The 24,759-nt window shown below is 38.9% G+C and overlaps 1 protein-coding gene across 1 annotated transcript in view; it reads left to right on the plus strand.

Moving 5' to 3' along the window:
* The first annotated feature begins 18,016 nt into the window (after positions 1-18,016).
* The window catches only part of LOC129842291 (collagen alpha-1(VI) chain-like), an 86,777-nt gene continuing 80,034 nt past the window's right edge, over positions 18,017-24,759 (plus strand). Inside the window, exons 1-2 of the mRNA XM_055910776.1 lie at positions 18,017-18,280; positions 19,273-19,402. Coding sequence (XP_055766751.1) covers positions 18,190-18,280; positions 19,273-19,402 — 221 coding nt within the window. The 5' untranslated portion in view covers positions 18,017-18,189. The remainder of the gene's footprint in view (positions 18,281-19,272; positions 19,403-24,759) is intronic.

The raw sequence follows: 24,759 nt of genomic DNA on the forward strand, positions 1-24,759 counted from the left end.
ACAGTACTGGTATGAAGGGGGATTTAACTACAGTATTATACAGTACTGGTATGAAGGGTGATTTAACTACAGTATTATACAGTATGAAGGGGGATTTAACTACAGTATTATACAGTACTGGTATGAAGGGGGATTTAACTACAGTATTATACAGTATGAAGGGGGATTTAACTACAGTATTATACAGTACTGGTATGAAGGGGGATTTAACTACAGTATTATACAGTACTGGTATGAAGGGTGATTTAACTACAGTATTATACAGTATGAAGGGGGATTTAACTACAGTATTATACAGTATGAAGGGGGATTTAACTACAGTATTATACAGTATGAAGGGTGATTTAACTACAGTATTATACAGTATGAAGGGGGATTTAACTACAGTATTATACAGTATGAAGGGGGATTTAACTACAGTATTATACAGTACTGGTATGAAGGGGGATTTAACTACAGTATTATACAGTACGGTATGAAGGGTGATTTAACTACAGTATTATACAGTACTGGTATGAAGGGGGATTTAACTACAGTATTATACAGTACTGGTATGAAGGGTGATTTAACTACAGTATTATACAGTATGAAGGGTGATTTAACTACAGTATTATACAGTGCTGGTATGAAGGGGGATTTAACTACAGTATTATACAGTACTGGTATGAAGGGGGATTTAACTACAGTATTATACAGTACTGGTATGAAGGGTGATTTAACTACAGTATTATACAGTATGAAGGGGGATTTAACTACAGTATTATACAGTATGAAGGGGGATTTAACTACAGTATTATACAGTATGAAGGGGGATTTAACTACAGTATTATACAGTACCGGTATGAAGGGGGATTTAACTACAGTATTATACAGTATGAAGGGGGATTTAACTACAGTATTATACAGTATGAAGGGTGATTTAACTACAGTATTATACAGTATGAAGGGGGATTTAACTACAGTATTATACAGTACTGGTATGAAGGGGGATTTAACTACAGTATTATACAGTACTGGTATGAAGGGTGATTTAACTACAGTATTATACAGTATGAAGGGGGATTTAACTACAGTATTATACAGTATGAAGGGGGATTTAACTACAGTATTATACAGTACGGTATGAAGGGGGATTTAACTACAGTATTATACAGTACTGGTATGAAGGGGGATTTAACTACAGTATTATACAGTATGAAGGGGGATTTAACTACAGTATTATACAGTACTGGTATGAAGGGGGATTTAACTACAGTATTATACAGTACGGTATGAAGGGGGATTTAACTACAGTATTATACAGTATGAAGGGGATTTAACTACAGTATTATACAGTATGAAGGGGGATTTAACTACAGTATTATACAGTATGAAGGGGGATTTAACTACAGTATTATACAGTATGAAGGGGGATTTAACTACAGTATTATACAGTATGAAGGGGGATTTAACTACAGTATTATACAGTACGGTATGAAGGGGGATTTAACTACAGTATTATACAGTATGAAGGGGGATTTAACTACAGTATTATACAGTACTGGTATGAAGGGGGATTTAACTACAGTGTTATACAGTACCGGTATGAAGGGGGATTTAACTACAGTATTATACAGTATGAAGGGGGATTTAACTACAGTATTATACAGTATGAAGGGGGATTTAACTACAGTATTATACAGTATGAAGGGGGATTTAACTACAGTATTATACAGTACTGGTATGAAGGGTGATTTAACTACAGTATTATACAGTATGAAGGGGGATTTAACTACAGTATTATACAGTATGAAGGGGGATTTAACTACAGTATTATACAGTATGAAGGGGGATTTAACTACAGTATTATACAGTATGAAGGGTGATTTAACTACAGTATTATACAGTACTGGTATGAAGGGGGATTTAACTACAGTATTATACAGTATGAAGGGGGATTTAACTACAGTATTATACAGTACTGGTATGAAGGGGGATTTAACTACAGTATTATACAGTACTGGTATGAAGGGGGATTTAACTACAGTATTATACAGTACTGGTATGAAGGGGGATTTAACTACAGTATTATACAGTATGAAGGGGGATTTAACTACAGTATTATACAGTACTGGTATGAAGGGGGATTTAACTACAGTATTATACAGTATGAAGGGGGATTTAACTACAGTATTATACAGTACTGGTATGAAGGGGGATTTAACTACAGTATTATACAGTATGAAGGGGGATTTAACTACAGTATTATACAGTACTGGTATGAAGGGGGATTTAACTACAGTATTATACAGTACTGGTATGAAGGGTGATTTAACTACAGTATTATACAGTACTGGTATGAAGGGGGATTTAACTACAGTATTATACAGTACTGGTATGAAGGGGGATTTAACTACAGTATTATACAGTACCGGTATGAAGGGGGATTTAACTACAGTATTATACAGTATGAAGGGGGATTTAACTACAGTATTATACAGTACCGGTATGAAGGGGGATTTAACTACAGTATTATACAGTATGAAGGGGGATTTAACTACAGTATTATACAGTATGAAGGGGGATTTAACTACAGTATTATACAGTATGAAGGGGGATTTAACTACAGTATTATACAGTATGAAGGGGGATTTAACTACAGTATTATACAGTATGAAGGGGGATTTAACTACAGTATTATACAGTATGAAGGGTGATTTAACTACAGTATTATACAGTATGAAGGGGGATTTAACTACAGTATTATACAGTACTGGTATGAAGGGTGATTTAACTACAGTATTATACAGTATGAAGGGGGATTTAACTACAGTATTATACAGTATGAAGGGTGATTTAACTACAGTATTATACAGTATGAAGGGGGATTTAACTACAGTATTATACAGTACTGGTATGAAGGGTGATTTAACTACAGTATTATACAGTATGAAGGGGGATTTAACTACAGTATTATACAGTACTGGTATGAAGGGGGATTTAACTACAGTATTATACAGTACTGGTATGAAGGGTGATTTAACTACAGTATTATACAGTATGAAGGGGGATTTAACTACAGTATTATACAGTACTGGTATGAAGGGGGATTTAACTACAGTATTATACAGTATGAAGGGTGATTTAACTACAGTATTATACAGTACCGGTATGAAGGGGGATTTAACTACAGTATTATACAGTATGAAGGGGGATTTAACTACAGTATTATACAGTATGAAGGGGGATTTAACTACAGTATTATACAGTACTGGTATGAAGGGGGATTTAACTACAGTATTATACAGTATGAAGGGGGATTTAACTACAGTATTATACAGTACTGGTATGAAGGGTGATTTAACTACAGTATTATACAGTATGAAGGGGGATTTAACTACAGTATTATACAGTACTGGTATGAAGGGTGATTTAACTACAGTATTATACAGTACTGGTATGAAGGGGGATTTAACTACAGTATTATACAGTACTGGTATGAAGGGGGATTTAACTACAGTATTATACAGTACTGGTATGAAGGGTGATTTAACTACAGTATTATACAGTATGAAGGGGGATTTAACTACAGTATTATACAGTATGAAGGGGGATTTAACTACAGTATTATACAGTACTGGTATGAAGGGGGATTTAACTACAGTATTATACAGTACTGGTATGAAGGGGGATTTAACTACAGTATTATACAGTACTGGTATGAAGGGGGATTTAACTACAGTATTATACAGTATGAAGGGGGATTTAACTACAGTATTATACAGTACTGGTATGAAGGGGGATTTAACTACAGTATTATACAGTACTGGTATGAAGGGTGATTTAACTACAGTATTATACAGTACTGGTATGAAGGGGGATTTAACTACAGTATTATACAGTACGGTATGAAGTGGGATTTAACTACAGTATTATACAGTATGAAGGGGGATTTAACTACAGTATTATACAGTACGGTTGAAGGGGGATTTAACTACAGTATTATACAGTATGAAGGGTGATTTAACTACAGTATTATACAGTATGAAGGGGGATTTAACTACAGTATTATACAGTACTGGTATGAAGGGGGATTTAACTACAGTATTATACAGTATGAAGGGGGATTTAACTACAGTATTATACAGTACTGGTATGAAGGGGGATTTAACTACAGTATTATACAGTATGAAGGGTGATTTAACTACAGTATTATACAGTATGAAGGGTGATTTAACTACAGTATTATACAGTACTGGTATGAAGGGTGATTTAACTACAGTATTATACAGTATGAAGGGGGATTTAACTACAGTATTATACAGTACTGGTATGAAGGGTGATTTAACTACAGTATTATACAGTATGAAGGGGGATTTAACTACAGTATTATACAGTATGAAGGGGGATTTAACTACAGTATTATACAGTACTGGTATGAAGGGGGATTTAACTACAGTATTATACAGTACTGGTATGAAGGGTGATTTAACTACAGTATTATACAGTATGAAGGGGGATTTAACTACAGTATTATACAGTACTGGTATGAAGGGTGATTTAACTACAGTATTATACAGTATGAAGGGGGATTTAACTACAGTATTATACAGTACTGGTATGAAGGGTGATTTAACTACAGTATTATACAGTACTGGTATGAAGGGTGATTTAACTACAGTATTATACAGTATGAAGGGGGATTTAACTACAGTATTATACAGTACTGGTATGAAGGGGGATTTAACTACAGTATTATACAGTACTGGTATGAAGGGTGATTTAACTACAGTATTATACAGTACTGGTATGAAGGGTGATTTAACTACAGTATTATACAGTACTGGTATGAAGGGTGATTTAACTACAGTATTATACAGTACTGGTATGAAGGGGGATTTAACTACAGTATTATACAGTATGAAGGGTGATTTAACTACAGTATTATACAGTATGAAGGGTGATTTAACTACAGTATTATACAGTACTGGTATGAAGGGTGATTTAACTACAGTATTATACAGTATGAAGGGGGATTTAACTACAGTATTATACAGTATGAAGGGGGATTTAACTACAGTATTATACAGTATGAAGGGGGATTTAACTACAGTATTATACAGTACTGGTATGAAGGGGGATTTAACTACAGTATTATACAGTACTGGTATGAAGGGTGATTTAACTACAGTATTATACAGTATGAAGGGGGATTTAACTACAGTATTATACAGTACTGGTATGAAGGGGGATTTAACTACAGTATTATACAGTATGAAGGGGGATTTAACTACAGTATTATACAGTACTGGTATGAAGGGGGATTTAACTACAGTATTATACAGTACTGGTATGAAGGGGGATTTAACTACAGTATTATACAGTATGAAGGGGGATTTAACTACAGTATTATACAGTATGAAGGGGGATTTAACTACAGTATTATACAGTATGAAGGGGGATTTAACTACAGTATTATACAGTATGAAGGGGGATTTAACTACAGTATTATACAGTATGAAGGGGGATTTAACTACAGTATTATACAGTACTGGTATGAAGGGGGATTTAACTACAGTATTATACAGTATGAAGGGGGATTTAACTACAGTATTATACAGTATGAAGGGGGATTTAACTACAGTATTATACAGTATGAAGGGTGATTTAACTACAGTATTATACAGTATGAAGGGTGATTTAACTACAGTATTATACAGTACTGGTATGAAGGGGGATTTAACTACAGTATTATACAGTATGAAGGGGGATTTAACTACAGTATTATACAGTATGAAGGGTGATTTAACTACAGTATTATACAGTACTGGTATGAAGGGGGATTTAACTACAGTATTATACAGTATGAAGGGGGATTTAACTACAGTATTATACAGTATGAAGGGGGATTTAACTACAGTATTATACAGTATGAAGGGTGATTTAACTACAGTATTATACAGTATGAAGGGTGATTTAACTACAGTATTATACAGTACTGGTATGAAGGGGGATTTAACTACAGTATTATACAGTATGAAGGGGGATTTAACTACAGTATTATACAGTACTGGTATGAAGGGGGATTTAACTACAGTATTATACAGTATGAAGGGGGATTTAACTACAGTATTATACAGTATGAAGGGGGATTTAACTACAGTATTATACAGTATGAAGGGTGATTTAACTACAGTATTATACAGTACTGGTATGAAGGGGGATTTAACTACAGTATTATACAGTATGAAGGGGGATTTAACTACAGTATTATACAGTACTGGTATGAAGGGGGATTTAACTACAGTATTATACAGTACTGGTATGAAGGGGGATTTAACTACAGTATTATACAGTATGAAGGGGGATTTAACTACAGTATTATACAGTATGAAGGGGGATTTAACTACAGTATTATACAGTATGAAGGGTGATTTAACTACAGTATTATACAGTATGAAGGGGGATTTAACTACAGTATTATACAGTATGAAGGGGGATTTAACTACAGTATTATACAGTATGAAGGGGGATTTAACTACAGTATTATACAGTACTGGTATGAAGGGGGATTTAACTACAGTATTATACAGTATGAAGGGTGATTTAACTACAGTATTATACAGTACTGGTATGAAGGGGGATTTAACTACAGTATTATACAGTACTGGTATGAAGGGGGATTTAACTACAGTATTATACAGTACTGGTATGAAGGGGGATTTAACTACAGTATTATACAGTATGAAGGGGGATTTAACTACAGTATTATACAGTACTGGTATGAAGGGGGATTTAACTACAGTATTATACAGTACGTATGAAGGGTGATTTAACTACAGTATTATACAGTACTGGTATGAAGGGGGATTTAACTACAGTATTATACAGTATGAAGGGGGATTTAACTACAGTATTATACAGTACTGGTATGAAGGGGGATTTAACTACAGTATTATACAGTACTGGTATGAAGGGTGATTTAACTACAGTATTATACAGTATGAAGGGGGATTTAACTACAGTATTATACAGTACTGGTATGAAGGGGGATTTAACTACAGTATTATACAGTACTGGTATGAAGGGGGATTTAACTACAGTATTATACAGTATGAAGGGGGATTTAACTACAGTATTATACAGTATGAAGGGGGATTTAACTACAGTATTATACAGTATGAAGGGGGATTTAACTACAGTATTATACAGTATGAAGGGGGATTTAACTACAGTATTATACAGTATGAAGGGGGATTTAACTACAGTATTATACAGTACTGGTATGAAGGGGGATTTAACTACAGTATTATACAGTATGAAGGGTGATTTAACTACAGTATTATACAGTACCGGTATGAAGGGGGATTTAACTACAGTATTATACAGTACTGGTATGAAGGGGGATTTAACTACAGTATTATACAGTACTGGTATGAAGGGGGATTTAACTACAGTATTATACAGTACTGGTATGAAGGGTGATTTAACTACAGTATTATACAGTATGAAGGGGGATTTAACTACAGTATTATACAGTACTGGTATGAAGGGGGATTTAACTACAGTATTATACAGTATGAAGGGGGATTTAACTACAGTATTAAACAGTATGAAGGGTGATTTAACTACAGTATTATACAGTATGATGGGTGATTTAACTACAGTATTATACAGTACTGGTATGAAGGGGGATTTAACTACAGTATTATACAGTACCAGTATGAAGGGGGATTTAACTACAGTATTATACAGTACTGGTATGAAGGGGGATTTAACTACAGTATTATACAGTACTGGTATGAAGGGGGATTTAACTACAGTATTATACAGTACTGGTATGAAGGGGGATTTAACTACAGTATTATACAGTATGAAGGGTGATTTAACTACAGTATTATACAGTATGAAGGGGGATTTAACTACAGTATTATACAGTACTGGTATGAAGGGTGATTTAACTACAGTATTATACAGTACTGGTATGAAGGGTGATTTAACTACAGTATTATACAGTATGAAGGGGGATTTAACTACAGTATTATACAGTACTGGTATGAAGGGGGATTTAACTACAGTATTATACAGTATGAAGGGGGATTTAACTACAGTATTATACAGTATGAAGGGTGATTTAACTACAGTATTATACAGTATGATGGGTGATTTAACTACAGTATTATACAGTACTGGTATGAAGGGGGATTTAACTACAGTATTATACAGTACCAGTATGAAGGGGGATTTAACTACAGTATTATACAGTACTGGTATGAAGGGGGATTTAACTACAGTATTATACAGTACTGGTATGAAGGGGGATTTAACTACAGTATTATACAGTACTGGTATGAAGGGGGATTTAACTACAGTATTATACAGTATGAAGGGTGATTTAACTACAGTATTATACAGTATGAAGGGGGATTTAACTACAGTATTATACAGTACTGGTATGAAGGGTGATTTAACTACAGTATTATACAGTACTGGTATGAAGGGGGATTTAACTACAGTATTATACAGTATGAAGGGGGATTTAACTACAGTATTATACAGTACTGGTATGAAGGGTGATTTAACTACAGTATTATACAGTACTGGTATGAAGGGGGATTTAACTACAGTATTATACAGTACTGGTATGAAGGGGGATTTAACTACAGTATTATACAGTATGAAGGGGGATTTAACTACAGTATTATACAGTACTGGTATGAAGGGGGATTTAACTACAGTATTATACAGTACTGGTATGAAGGGGGATTTAACTACAGTATTATACAGTACTGGTATGAAGGGGGATTTAACTACAGTATTATACAGTATGAAGGGGGATTTAACTACAGTATTATACAGTACTGGTATGAAGGGGGATTTAACTACAGTATTATACAGTATGAAGGGGGATTTAACTACAGTATTATACAGTATGAAGGGGGATTTAACTACAGTATTATACAGTATGAAGGGGGATTTAACTACAGTATTATACAGTACTGGTATGAAGGGGGATTTAACTACAGTATTATACAGTATGAAGGGGGATTTAACTACAGTATTATACAGTACTGGTATGAAGGGGGATTTAACTACAGTATTATACAGTATGAAGGGTGATTTAACTACAGTATTATACAGTATGAAGGGGGATTTAACTACAGTATTATACAGTATGAAGGGGGATTTAACTACAGTATTATACAGTACTGGTATGAAGGGTGATTTAACTACAGTACTATACAGTATGAAAGGTGATTTAACTACAGTATTATACAGTACTGGTATGAAGGGGGATTTAACTACAGTATTATACAGTACTGGTATGAAGGGGGATTTAACTACAGTATTATACAGTATGAAGGGGGATTTAACTACAGTATTATACAGTATGAAGGGGGATTTAACTACAGTATTATACAGTACTGGTATGAAGGGGGATTTAACTACAGTATTATACAGTACTGGTATGAAGGGGGATTTAACTACAGTATTATACAGTACTGGTATGAAGGGGGATTTAACTACAGTATTATACAGTATGAAGGGGGATTTAACTACAGTATTATACAGTACTGGTATGAAGGGGGATTTAACTACAGTATTATACAGTATGAAGGGGGATTTAACTACAGTATTATACAGTACTGGTATGAAGGGGGATTTAACTACAGTATTATACAGTATGAAGGGGGATTTAACTACAGTATTATACAGTATGAAGGGGGATTTAACTACAGTATTATACAGTACTGGTATGAAGGGTGATTTAACTACAGTATTATACAGTACTGGTATGAAGGGGGATTTAACTACAGTATTATACAGTACTGGTATGAAGGGGGATTTAACTACAGTATTATACAGTATGAAGGGGGATTTAACTACAGTATTATACAGTATGAAGGGGGATTTAACTACAGTATTATACAGTATGAAGGGGGATTTAACTACAGTATTATACAGTATGAAGGGGGATTTAACTACAGTATTATACAGTACCGGTATGAAGGGGGATTTAACTACAGTATTATACAGTACTGGTATGAAGGGGGATTTAACTACAGTATTATACAGTACTGGTATGAAGGGGGATTTAACTACAGTATTATACAGTACTGGTATGAAGGGGGATTTAACTACAGTATTATACAGTATGAAGGGTGATTTAACTACAGTATTATACAGTACTGGTATGAAGGGGGATTTAACTACAGTATTATACAGTACTGGTATGAAGGGGGATTTAACTACAGTATTATACAGTACTGGTATGAAGGGTGATTTAACTACAGTATTATACAGTATGAAGGGGGATTTAACTACAGTATTATACAGTACTGGTATGAAGGGGGATTTAACTACAGTATTATACAGTATGAAGGGGGATTTAACTACAGTATTATACAGTATGAAGGGTGATTTAACTACAGTATTATACAGTACTGGTATGAAGGGGGATTTAACTACAGTATTATACAGTATGAAGGGGGATTTAACTACAGTATTATACAGTACTGGTATGAAGGGTGATTTAACTACAGTATTATACAGTACTGGTATGAAGGGTGATTTAACTACAGTATTATACAGTATGAAGGGGGATTTAACTACAGTATTATACAGTATGAAGGGGGATTTAACTACAGTATTATACAGTATGAAGGGGGATTTAACTACAGTATTATACAGTACTGGTATGAAGGGGGATTTAACTACAGTATTATACAGTATGAAGGGTGATTTAACTACAGTATTATACAGTACTGGTATGAAGGGGGATTTAACTACAGTATTATACAGTATGAAGGGGGATTTAACTACAGTATTATACAGTACTGGTATGAAGGGTGATTTAACCACAGTATTATACAGTACCAGTATGAAGGGTGATTTAACTACAGTATTATACAGTACTGGTATGAAGGGGGATTTAACTACAGTATTATACAGTATGAAGGGGGATTTAACTACAGTATTATACAGTACTGGTATGAAGGGGGATTTAACTACAGTATTATACAGTACTGGTATGAAGGGGGATTTAACTACAGTATTATACAGTACTGGTATGAAGGGTGATTTAACTACAGTATTATACAGTATGAAGGGGGATTTAACTACAGTATTATACAGTACTGGTATGAAGGGGGATTTAACTACAGTATTATACAGTACCGGTATGAAGGGTGATTTAACTACAGTATTATACAGTACTGGTATGAAGGGGGATTTAACTACAGTATTATACAGTATGAAGGGGGATTTAACTACAGTATTATACAGTACTGGTATGAAGGGTGATTTAACTACAGTATTATACAGTACTGGTATGAAGGGTGATTTAACTACAGTATTATACAGTACTGGTATGAAGGGTGATTTAACTACAGTATTATACAGTATGAAGGGGGATTTAACTACAGTATTATACAGTATGAAGGGGGATTTAACTACAGTATTATACAGTACTGGTATGAAGGGGGATTTAACTACAGTATTATACAGTACCAGTATGAAGGGTGATTTAACTACAGTATTATACAGTATGAAGGGGGATTTAACTACAGTATTATACAGTATGAAGGGGGATTTAACTACAGTATTATACAGTACTGGTATGAAGGGGGATTTAACTACAGTATTATACAGTACTGGTATGAAGGGTGATTTAACTACAGTATTATACAGTATGAAGGGGGATTTAACTACAGTATTATACAGTACTGGTATGAAGGGGGATTTAACTACAGTATTATACAGTATGAAGGGTGATTTAACTACAGTATTATACAGTACTGGTATGAAGGGGGATTTAACTACAGTATTATACAGTACTGGTATGAAGGGGGATTTAACTACAGTATTATACAGTATGAAGGGGGATTTAACTACAGTATTATACAGTACTGGTATGAAGGGGGATTTAACTACAGTATTATACAGTATGAAGGGGGATTTAACTACAGTATTATACAGTATGAAGGGTGATTTAACTACAGTATTATACAGTATGAAGGGTGATTTAACTACAGTATTATACAGTACTGGTATGAAGGGGGATTTAACTACAGTATTATACAGTACTGGTATGAAGGGGGATTTAATTAGTGTGAGTCATAAGTTCCAGCTGCATCTGTGTGACCTGTAATATATCTGGGAGTTCTTTATGATTTAACTAATCCCCAACACACACACACACACACACACACACACACACACACACACACACACACACACACACACACACACACACACACACACACACACACACACACACACACATGCAGACACACACATACACACGGACACACACACATACAACCACACACACACACAGAGACAGACAGACAGACAGACGCGTGCGCACACACATACACGTTCACACACACACACGCACGCACGCACGCACACACACACACACACACACACACACACACACACACACACACACACACACACACACACACACACACACACACACACACACAGACAGACGCGTGCGCACACACACACATGCAGACACAAACACACATGCAGACACACACACACGGACACTCACACATACAACCACACACACACATACGTACACTCACATTCACTTACACATGCACACAAGCACGCACGCACACAGACACAGACACACACACACGTTTACATTACAGTACAGCTGCCAAACAGTCTATTAGATTTACTATGGGACTGGTCTTTAAAGACAGATTGTTTCCAGATGTCTCCCTCTCCTCTCCTCCCCTTCTCTTTCTTCTCTTCCTGTCTGTCTTTCCTTCCCTCTTTTCTCTCCTTCTCTCTCTTCCATCCCTCTCTCCCCCCTCCGTCCCCCCGTCCCTGTCACTCCCCTCTCCCACTCTCCCCCTCTCTGTCCCTCTCTCTCCCCTCTCTCTTTCTTCCCACTCTCCCACTCTCTGTCCCTCTCTCTCCCCTCTCTCTTTCTTCCCACTCTCCCCCCTCCGTCCCTCTCTCTCCACTCTCTCTTTCTTCCCACTCTCCCCCTCTCCGTCCCCCTCTCTCCCATCTCTCTTTCTTCCCACTCTCCCCCTCCATCCCTCTCTCTCCCCTCTCTCTTTCTTCCCACTCTCCCCCTTTCTGTCCCTCTCTCTCCCCTCTCTCTTTCTTCCCACTCTCCCCCTCTCCGTCCCCCTCTCTCCCCTCTCTCTTTCTTCCCACTCTCCCCCCTCCATCCCTCTCTCTCCCCTCTCTCTTTCTTCCCACTCTCCCCCTCTCCGTCCCCCTCTCTCCCATCTCTCTTTCTTCCCACTCTCCCCCCTCCATCCCTCTCTCTCCCCTCTCTCTTTCTTCCCACTCTCCCCCTTTCTGTCCCTCTCTCTCCCCTCTCTCTTTCTTCCCACTTTCCCCCTCTCTGTCCCTCTCTCTCCCCTCTCTCTTTCTTCCCACTCTCCCCCTCTCCATCCCCCTCTCTCCCCTCTCTCTTTCTTCCCACTCTCCCCCTCTCTGTCCCTCTCTCTCCCCTCTCTCTTTCTTCCCACTCTCCCCCCTCCGTCCCTCTCTCTCCCCTCTCCCTTTCTTCCCACTCTCCCCCTCTCTGTCCCTCTCTCTCCCCTCTCTCTTTCTTCCCACTCTCCCCCCTCCGTCCCTCTCTCTCCCCTCTCTCTTTCTTCCCACTCTCCCCCTCTCCGTCCCTCTCTCTCCCCACTCTCTTTCTTCCCACTCTTCCCCCTCCGTCCCGTCCCTCTCTCTCCCCTCTCTCTTTCTTCCCACTCTCCCCCCTCTCCGTCCCTCTCTCTCCCCTCCCACTCTCCCCCCTCTCCGTCCCTCTCTCTCCCCTCTCTCTTTCTTCCCACTCTCCCCCCTCCGTCCCTCTCTCTACCCTCTCTCTTTCTTCCCACTCTTCCCCTCCGTCCCTCTCTCTTTCTTCCCACTCTTCCCCTCCGTCCCTCTCTCTCCCCTCTCTTAAAAGCACTTTTCTCTCTGAAACAGTGATCTCACTGGAAACTCTGAGTTTAGGCCAGATTCCCTCTGCAGTCTCAGTCCACACACACACACACACACACACACACACACACACACACACACACACACACACACACACACACACACACACACACACACACACACACACACACACACACACACACACACACAGAGTAATATTCCTTTACTCCCACACATCCTTTATAAACCAAGACCTCCTTCCCTCCATCAGTCCCCTCCACACCCTCCACATACCTCCTCGTTTCCTTTCTAAACCACCAGGTGGTAGTCTAACTCTAGCTGGGAATCAGAACCTCTATCTCAACCAACCTGCTCTCAGATCATTTTGTATTATTCTATACGTAAATCCCAGCCACTCCATTTAGTATCACATGTTAAATTTCATGTGCTATGTATTCATTTGTCTATGTCCATCCGCCATTTCGTATGATATGTTGCAATTATCAAAACATAATATATGCTACGAATTCCAGCTAGGCAGCTAACATTATATTTTATTTACCCTTTATTTACCTAGGCAAGTCTGTTACGAACAAATTCTTCTTATTATTATTATTATTATTTTTTAATTATCCCCTTTTCTCCCCAATTTTCGTGGTATCCAATCGCAATATACAATAAATTCTGCATATTTTTCATTTGTGAAAAGGGGGTCTGGAAGTTTCCGGAAGAAGGATTTCAGTAAACTACTGATCACGTTGAGGTCCTTCCATTTGTCTTCTTGGATGTCGATGTCACTCATCAGGCAAGTCTGTTACGAACAAATTCTTCTTATTATTATTTTTTTATTTTTTATTATCCCCTTTTCTCCCCAATTTTTCGTGGTATCCAATCGCTAGTAATTACTATCTTGTCTCATCGCTACAACTCCCGTACGGGCTCGGGAGAGACGAAGGTCGAAAGCCACGCGTCCTCCGAAGCACAACCCAACCAAGCCGCACTGCTTCTTAACACAGCGCGCCTCCAACCCGGAAGCCAGCCGCACCAATGTGTCGGAGGAAACACCGTGCACCTGGCCCCCTTGGTTAGCGCGCACTGCGCCCGGCCCGCCACAGGAGTCGCTGGAGCGCGATGAGACAAGGATATCCCTACCGGCCAAACCCTCCCTCACCCGGACAACGCTAGCCCAATTGTGCGTCGCCCCACGGACCTCCCGGTCGCGGCCGGCTGCGACAGAGCCTGGGCGCGAACCCAGAGACTCTGGTGGCGCAGCTAGCACTGTGATGCAGTGCCCTAGACCACTGCGCCACCCGGGAGGCCACAAATTCTTATTTACAATGACAACCCACTGTTCTTAGGCTAACTGCCTTGTTCAGTGGCAAAACGACAGATTTTTACCTTGTCAGCTCGGGGATTCGATCTAGCAACCTTTCTGTTACTGGTCCAACACTCTAACCACTAGGCTACCTGCCGCCATCTAGCTGAATAACATTAGCTAGCCCCCCTAGCTAGGGTTAAAGTTAGGGTTACATTTAGGAGTTAGGGTTAAGGTTAGGGTTAGGTAAAATGGTTAGGTTGGTATATAATGTTTTTGTATTAAGTAACATATCATATCATCATTTGAATGTCCTGAATTTACATTTACTATGTTACGTCTAGTCTATGAGACCAGGCTGTCATTTACTATGTTACGTCTAGTCTATGAGGCCAGGTTGTCTTACTCTCTCTCTCTCTCTTTCTTGTCTCTTACTCAGTCTTTCATGTTCAGGTCTGGTCTGGACACTGAAGTAAAACAGATGTGTGGAAACTCTTACCTCTTGCCCTCAGCAACACACACACGCACGCACGCACGCACGCACTAGCATACACACATACTTGTACACGCACCTATTGAACTCATTGGCCACTTTAATAAATGGAACACCAGTCACTTTAATAATGCCACGTTAATAACGTTTACATATCTCGAATTACTCATCTCATATGTATATACTATATTTTATACCATCTACTGCATCTTGCCTGAGCCGAACGGCCATTGCTCATCCATATATTTATATATTCTTATTCATCCCTTTAGATTTGTGTGTTTTAGGTAGTTGTTGGGGAATTGTTAGATAACTCGTTGGTTATTACTGCACTGTTGGAACTAGAAGCGCAAGCATTTTGCTACACTCGCATTAATATCTGCTAACCATGTGCATGTGACCAATAGGGCTTGATTTTACACACATTCATCGACACATACACAGAGAGACACGTGAACTAGTGAGAGATTTTATTCAACCATCAGGGCTGAAATATGAATACAAAAACAGGACAGTCATCTTTTTTTCATAGAGTTGTTCTACTACTGTGTGTGCGTGTGCGCGCGCGTGTGTGTGCGTGTGTGTGCGTGTGTGTGTGTGTGTGTGTGTGCATGTGTTTGTGTGCGTGTGTGTGCTGCGTGTGTGTGCATGTGTTTGTGCGTGCGTGTGTGCGTGTGCGCGCGTGTGTGTGTGCGTGTGTGCGTGTGTGTGTGTGTGTGTGTGCATTTTTCTACTTGAGTAAACGTAATAGAACATGACTCCAGTAAAAGAGGAAGTCACCCAGTAACATACAACTTGAGTAAAAGTATAAAAGTATTTGGTTTTAAATATACTTAAATACCAAAAGTAAAAGTAATAGTATAAATAATTTCATCTTCCTTATATTAAGCAAACCAGAGAGCACAATTACATTTTGTTATTTTTTATTGTCGGATCGCCACGGGCACACTACAACACTCAGACATAATTTACAAACAAAGCATGTATTTTTAGTGAGTCCTCCAGATCAGAGTCAGTAGGGATGACCAGGGATGTTCTCTGTTTAGTGAGTCCTCCAGATCAGAGGCAGTAGGGATGACCAGGGATGTTCTCTGTTTAGTGAGTCCACCAGATCAGAGGCAGTAGGGATGACCAGGGATGTTCTCTGTTTAGTGAGTCCTCCAGATCAGAGACAGTAGGGATGACCAGGGATGTTCTCTGTTTAGTGAGTCCTCCACATCAGAGGCAGTAGGGATGACCAGGGATGTTCTCTGTTTATTGAGTCTGCCAGATCAGAGGCAGTAGGGAAGACCAGGGATGTTCTCTGTTTAGTGAGTCCTCCAGATCAGAGGCAGTAGGGATGACCAGGGATGTTCTCTGTTTATTGAGTCTGCCAGATCAGAGGCAGTAGGGAAGACCAGGGATGTTCTCTTGATAAGTGTGTGAATTGGACCATTTTCCTGTCAAAATGTAATGAGTACATTTGGGTGTCAGGGAAAACGTATGGAGTAAAAAGCACAATATTTTATTTAGGAATGTAGTGAAGTAAAAGTAAAAGTAGCCAAAAATATAAATAGTAAAGTAAAGTACAGATACCCCCACAAAACTACTTGAGCAGTGTGTGTGATGTTGATTACATGTAGACATCATGTTTAATCTGTAACTAAGGTATCATGTTTAATCTGTAACTAAGGTATCATGTTTAATCTGTAACTAAGGTATCATGTTTAATCTGTAACTAAGGTATCATGTTTAATCTGTAACTAAGGTATCATGTTTAATCTGTAACTAACGTATCATGTTTAATCTGTAACTAAGGTATCATGTTTAATCTGTAACTAAGGTATCATGTTTAATCTGTAACTAAGGTATCATGTTTAATCTGTAACTAAGGTATCATGTTTAATCTGTAACTAAGGTATCATGTTTAATCTGTAACTAAGGTATCATGTTTAATCTGTAACTAAGGTATCATGTTTAATCTGTAACTAAGGTATCATGTTTAATCTGTAACTAAGGTATCATGTTTAATCTGTAACTAAGGTATCATGTAAGCATCATGTTTAATCTGTAACTAAGGTATCAAAGAACACAGAATACTACAGTTGAATTTCACTTTGCTTTTTCCAGATGTTTACCCCATGAGACAGAACAATGAGAGAAGATCTCACTAATACAAAGCCATAGCAAGGTCCCAAGATTCCCGTAAGAATAGTGTGTTTCTTAGGAAGGTGTGCTGTTTTGCGGCTATCACTGGATAGTTACAGTTTGCAGAATTCAACAGAAACCTTCAGATGATTTATCCGTGAATTGCACTCCTCCTCTTCTCAAGGCGTTCCGTCCAATGCGCGCTCCCGGGTTGGCTCGGGGGTTGTAACGGACTAACGGAATTTGAACATTGACAGAGCTCCGGTTTCATCCATCTTCTGAAGTTCAGTGTGGAGGTTCGGGTTGGAGACGGTTTTGGGGGTGATTTGGGTTTGAAAGTTTAGTTTTAACCGAATAAACAACCATGGAGGCTCGTGGAGTTCTCTCCGTTCTGTGCGTCGGCGCGATGTTTGCCGTGGCGCTCGCACAGCAGACCGACAGACCGAAGTTCTGGGGTGAGTTTATAAAGTTAATGTTTCTAGATAATAAAAAAACAGACTTATGTTCCGGTTTGACCAGTATTATCTGTCTATGTATGCTATGTAATTAAGACGAAGCTCTTTGGGGTTGAGAAACAAGTTAAAAGCCACAGAGAGAGAAAACGGGGTATCTGTGGCCAGATGTTTAGTTGGAAGTTAACGTTAGCTATAGCCTACGTCAGAGCTAAAGCAGGTTTAGTAAGATATACAATGCTAAAAATCATAGCTAATGCCTGGCATAAACTAGCTGGTTCGGTCGTTGGTCCTGCTGTAGGTAGGCTACAGTCTGCCTAGCTATCACAGCTGCAGATGCTCAGAGTGGGAGTTGCCCTACGCACAGATCTAGGATCAGCTAACCCTCTCCACATCCTAACCTACCACTAGGGGGTCTGGGGATTGAAGCTGACTTTAGATCAGTGTTAGGGGCCACTTCATTGCTAATCAATCAATCATTAAATTGTTCAACCAATCAATCAATGTGGCATTTTGAATTGAAATGGAAACCATAGGAAAGTCAATGAAGATTTAACATGTAGGCCTTGCCTATGATCAATGTTCACTGAGACTGTACCCGCTTTAAATTAGTTTTAACAGTTTACTGTGATCACTGAGACTGTATCCGCTTTAAATAACAGTTTTAACAGTTTACTGTGATCACTGAGGCTGTACCCGCTTTAAATTAGTTTTAACAGTTTACTGTGATCACTGAGACTGTACCCGCTGTAAGTTACAGTTTTACCAGTGACCAAGTAGGCAACTGTGGCTATTTGATCATAATGTAGGTCTACCAGAGTGGCCTATCATCAAAAACAATGGAGAAAAATGCATCCCATAACATGTTAACATGAAAATAGCTGTTCTGTCATTCAGACCACAGTAGCAGCCAATGTGTGGTGTTCAATGTGTGTGTGTGTGTGTGTGTGTGTGTGTGTGTGTGTGTGTGTGTGTGTGTGTGTGTGTGTGTTCAGAGTGTCCGGTGGACCTGTTCTTTGTGCTGGACACGTCTGAGAGTGTTGCTCTGAGGGCCAAACCTCCCAACTTCTACATCGACCAGATTAAGAGCTTTACTGAACGCTTTATCATGGAGCTCAAAGAAATGTAAGATACACGCACACACACACACACACACACACACACACACACACACACACACACACACACACACACACACACACACACACACACACACACACACACACACACACACACACACACACACACACACACACACAGGAGGTAACACACACCCTGGCTGTCCATTACAGAACACTACTTTATGGTTGTCTCATGGCTGTGCTGCTTAAGGCCCAGGTTGGGCTACTTCCTCACTTGGACATAATTGTTCAGCTGGTGTTGTTGCTGTGGAAATGTGAAAGCTCTTTATCATGTCACCAGAATAAGACCCTAGATACTTATTGGAAGGGAGCATGAATATCTCTGTGCCTTTTCCTCATCCTGGGAGGAAGTTCGCCTTAGAAACTGTTTCCAGAGTCGTAGTGGGGAGGACCACGTACACCATATCATCTCATGACTCCAAGTTTACTTCCATATGACGGTTACTATACTGCACAAAAAATATAAACGGAACATGTTTCATGAGATTAAATAAAAGATCCCATACATTTTCCATACGCACAAAAAAGAAACGGGTTTCTCTCGAACCGCTCAATGACATCTGACTTTCTGAATAGTTTATACTCCATCTATCCATCTATCTGTGTCTCCTCATCTATAAGACCACAGACTGACCAGATCACCTGACCAGATCACCTGACCAGATCACCTGACCAGATAACCTGACACCTTTATGGATCCTATTTTTACTATTTCTTTGAATAATGTGGCTAATACAGGTAGACATTTCTGACCACTTTCCAACTTTCCACTTCCCCCTGGCAGCTGGGAATCAACAGATGGGAATGATTAGTAGCAATAAATGTAGAATATTTAACTAAAGTAACTGTGAGCGCTTTAAGATGTAGATTGGGGATATTTCATGGTAAAATGTTTATAATCAGGCTGATGTAGAGTTTGCTTACCAGACTTTTCCTCACATCTTTCAATTGTGTATTTCACCATTATTTTCCCTTAGTTAAACCACGTAAGAGAGCAGCAGGGTTCTGGAAACCTTGGTTTACAACGGGTCTCAAGAAATACTCAGTTAAAAGTTTCTCACAAAATCCCTCTCCCCTGAATTCTGCCAATTACAAAAAGTATAAGAACAAATTTACTCACATCGAATATCCACAAAAATATATTTTACTATCACATTCCAAGAATCGTTAAATAATTTAAAGCCTTAAATAGTTTAATAATTTAAAGCCAACTTGGAAAATCATCAATCATCTTTTGAATAAGAAAAAGTAATCTACAACTATCTCATCTCTATGTATCTCATCTCTATGTATCTCATCTACAACTATCTCATCTCAATGTATCTCATCTCAATGTATCTCATCTCTATGTATCTAATCTACAACTATCTCATCTCTATGTATCTCATCTCTATGTATCTCATCTACAACTATCTCATCTCTATGTATCTCATCTCTATGTATCTCATCTCAATGTATCTCATCTCAATGTATCTCATCTACAACTATCTCATCTCTATGTATCTCATCTCTATGTATCTCATCTCTATGTATCTCATCTCTATGTATCTCATCTCTATGTATCTCATCTCAATGTATCTCATCTCTATGTATCTCATCTCTATGTATCTCATCTCAATGTATCTCATCTCTATGTATCTCATCTCAATGTATCTCATCTCTATGTATCTCATCTCTATGTATCTCATCTCTATGTATCTCATCTCTATGTATCTCATCTCTATGTATCTCATCTCAATGTATCTCATCTACAACTATCTCATCTACAACTATCTCATCTCTATGTATCTCATCTCTATGTATCTCATCTCTATGTATCTCATCTCTATGTATCTCGTCTCTATGTATCTCATCTCTATGTATCTCATCTCAATGTATCTCATCTCTATGTATCTAATCTACAACTATCTCATCTCTATGTATCTCATCTCTATGTATCTCATCTCTATGTATCTCATCTCAATGTATCTCATCTCAATGTATCTCATCTCTATGTATCTAATCTACAACTATCTCATCTCAATGTATCTCATCTCAATGTATCTCATCTCTATGTATCTCATCTCTATGTATCTCATCTACAACTATTTCATCTCTATGTATCTCATCTACAACTATCTCATCTCTATGTATCTCATCTCAATGTATCTCATCTCAATGTATCTCATCTACAACTATCTCATCTCAATGTATCTCATCTACAACTATCTCATCTCTATGTATCTCATCTACAACTATCTCATCTCAATGTATCTCATCTACAACTATCTCATCTCTATGTATCTCATCTCAATGTATCTCATCTCTATGTATCTCATCTCTATGTATCTCATCTACAACTATCTCATCTCTATGTATCTCATCTCAATGTATCTCATCTCAATGTATCTCATCTCTATGTATCTCATCTCTATGTATCTCATCTCTATGTATCTCATCTCTATGTATCTCATCTCTATGTATCTCATCTCTATGTATCTCATCTCTATGTATCTAATCTACAACTATCTCATCTCTATGTATCTCATCTCTATGTATCTCATCTACAACTATTTCATCTCAATGTATCTCAATGTAGACACTCTTGGCATCTTTTTAGATTTATCCAAAGCGTTTGACACGGGTTGATCATGAAATATTACTTTCTAGATTGCGTTATTATGGTTTTCATGATTATACATATAACTGGTTATATAGTCATGGTCATGATAGAGAACAATGTGTTTATGCAAACGGCTGTGCATCTACCAGGGGGCCAAGATGTCCTGTGGTGTGACACAGTGTTCAATACCAGTCAAGTTTTTATAGCGGAGGGTTAGGATTAGTGGTGAGGGTTTAACCAATAAATAGCCACCTTCTCTTATTACCTGGCTCCATCTGCAGCTTTGTTTAAGAAACTCAATATCTTGTCTATTTATAAACATTAAACAACTATGCACTTTCATCAATACTCATACCTCCCAGACAGTTTACCTAAACCCTTCAGTGGATTCTTCCAGATCCCAGACAGTTTACCTAAACCCTTCAATGGATTCTTCAGGTCCCAGACAGTTTACCTAAACCCTTCAATGGATTCTTCAGGTCCCAGTTTACCTAAACCCTTCAGTGGATTCTTCAGATCCCAGTTTACCTAAACCCTTCAATGGATTCTTCAGGTCCCAGTTTACCTAAACCCTTCAATGGATTCTTCAGGTCCCAGTTTACCTAAACCCTTCAATGGATTCTTCCAGATCCCAGTTTACCTAAACCCTTCAATGGATTCTTCAGGTCCCAGTTTACCTAAACCCTTCAGTGGATTCTCCAGGTCCCAGTTTACCTAAACCCTTCAATGGATTCTTCAGGTCCCAGACAGTTTACCTAAACCCTTCAATGGATTCTTCAGGTCCCAGACAGTTTACTTAAACCCTTCAATGGATTCTCCAGGTCCCAGACAGTTTACCTAAACCCTTCAATGGATTCTTCAGGTCCCAGTTTACCTAAACCCTTCAGTGTATTCTTCAGGTCCCAGTTTACCTAAACCTTCAGTGGATTCTTCAGGTCCCAGTTTACCTAAACCCTTCAGTGGATTCTCCAGGTCCCAGACAGTTTACCTAAACCCTTCAGTGGATTCTTCCAAGTCCCAGTTTACCTAAACCCTTCAGTGGATTCTTCAGGTCCCAGTTTACCTAAACCCTTCAATGGATTCTTCCAAGTCCCAGTTTACCTAAACCCTTCAGTGGATTCTTCCAGATCCCAGTTTACCTAAACCCTTCAGTGGATTCTTCAGGTCCCAGTTTACCTAAACCCTTCAATGGATTCTACAGGTCCCAGACAGTTTACCTAAACCCTTCAATGGATTCTTCAGGTCCCAGTTTACCTAAACCCTTCAATGGATTATTCAGGTCCCAGTTTACCTAAACCCTTCAGTGGATTCTTCAGGTCCCAGTTTACCTAAACCCTTCAATGGATTCTTCCAGATCCCAGACAGTTTACCTAAACCCTTCAGTGGATTCCTCAGGTCCCAGACAGTTTACCTAAACCCTTCAGTGGATTCTCCAAGTCCCAGTTTACCTAAACCCTTCAATGGATTCTTCAGGTCCCAGTTTACCTAAACCCTTCAGTGGATTCTTCAGGTCCCAGACAGTTTACCTAAACCCTTCAGTGGATTCTTCAGGTCCCAGACAGTTTACCTAAACCCTTCAATGGATTCTTCCAGGGCCCAGTTTACCTAAACCCTTCAATGGATTCTTCAGGTCCCAGTTTACCTAAACCCTTCAATGGATTCTTCAGGTCCCAGTTTACCTAAACCCTTCAATGGATTCTTCCAGATCCCAGTTTACCTAAACCCTTCAATGGATTCTTCCAGATCCCAGTTTACCTAAACCCTTCAGTGGATTCTTCAGGTCCCAGTTTACCTAAACCCTTCAATGGATTCTTCAGGTCCCAGTTTACCTAAACCCTTCAATGGATTCTTCAGGTCCCAGTTTACCTAAACCCTTCAATGGATTCTTCAGGTCCCAGACAGTTTACCTAAACCCTTCAATGGATTCTTCAGGTCCCAGTTTACCTAAACCCTTCAATGGATTCTTCAGGTCCCAGTTTACCTAAACCCTTCAATGGATTCTTCAGGTCCCAGACAGTTTACCTAAACCCTTCAATGGATTCTTCAGGTCCCAGTTTACCTAAACCCTTCAATGGATTCTTCCAGGTCCCAGTTTACCTAAACCCTTCAATGGATTCTTACAGGTTAATTCTGAAGACACTGTAATAACCTTCACCCTCTCCACTGCCACACCTCACATAGTCAATTCTCTATCAGATACAGAGGTACCGTTCTTATCTTCACAATGCCAAAACATCATCAGCCCTCAATAACTTCAAGAGAACACTGGAGGTTGGCCTGATAAACCAAACTGCACAATAATCTCCTCCATGAAGACTGGGGACCAGCCTGATGAACCAAACTACTCAGTAATCTCCTCCATGAAGACTGGGGGTCAGCCTGATGAACCAAACTACTCAGTCATCTTCTCCATGAAGACTGGGGGTCAGCCTGATGAACCAAACTACTCAGTAATCTCCTCCATGAAGACTGGGGGTCAGCCTGATGAACCAAACTACTCAGTAATCTCCTCCATGAAGACTGGAGGTCAGCCTGATGAACCAAACTACTCAGTAATCTCCTCCATGAAGACTGGGGGTCAGCCTGATGAACCAAACTACTCAGTAATCTCCTCCATGAAGACTGGGGGTCAGCCTGATGAACCAAACTACTCAGTAATCTCCTCCATGAAGACTGGGGGTCAGCCTGATGAACCAAACTACTCAGTAATCTCCTCCATGAAGACGGGGGTCAGCCTG

Source organism: Salvelinus fontinalis, unplaced genomic scaffold (assembly GCF_029448725.1).
Source record: "Salvelinus fontinalis isolate EN_2023a unplaced genomic scaffold, ASM2944872v1 scaffold_0031, whole genome shotgun sequence".
In the NCBI taxonomy this organism is placed as follows: Eukaryota; Metazoa; Chordata; class Actinopteri; order Salmoniformes; family Salmonidae; genus Salvelinus; species Salvelinus fontinalis.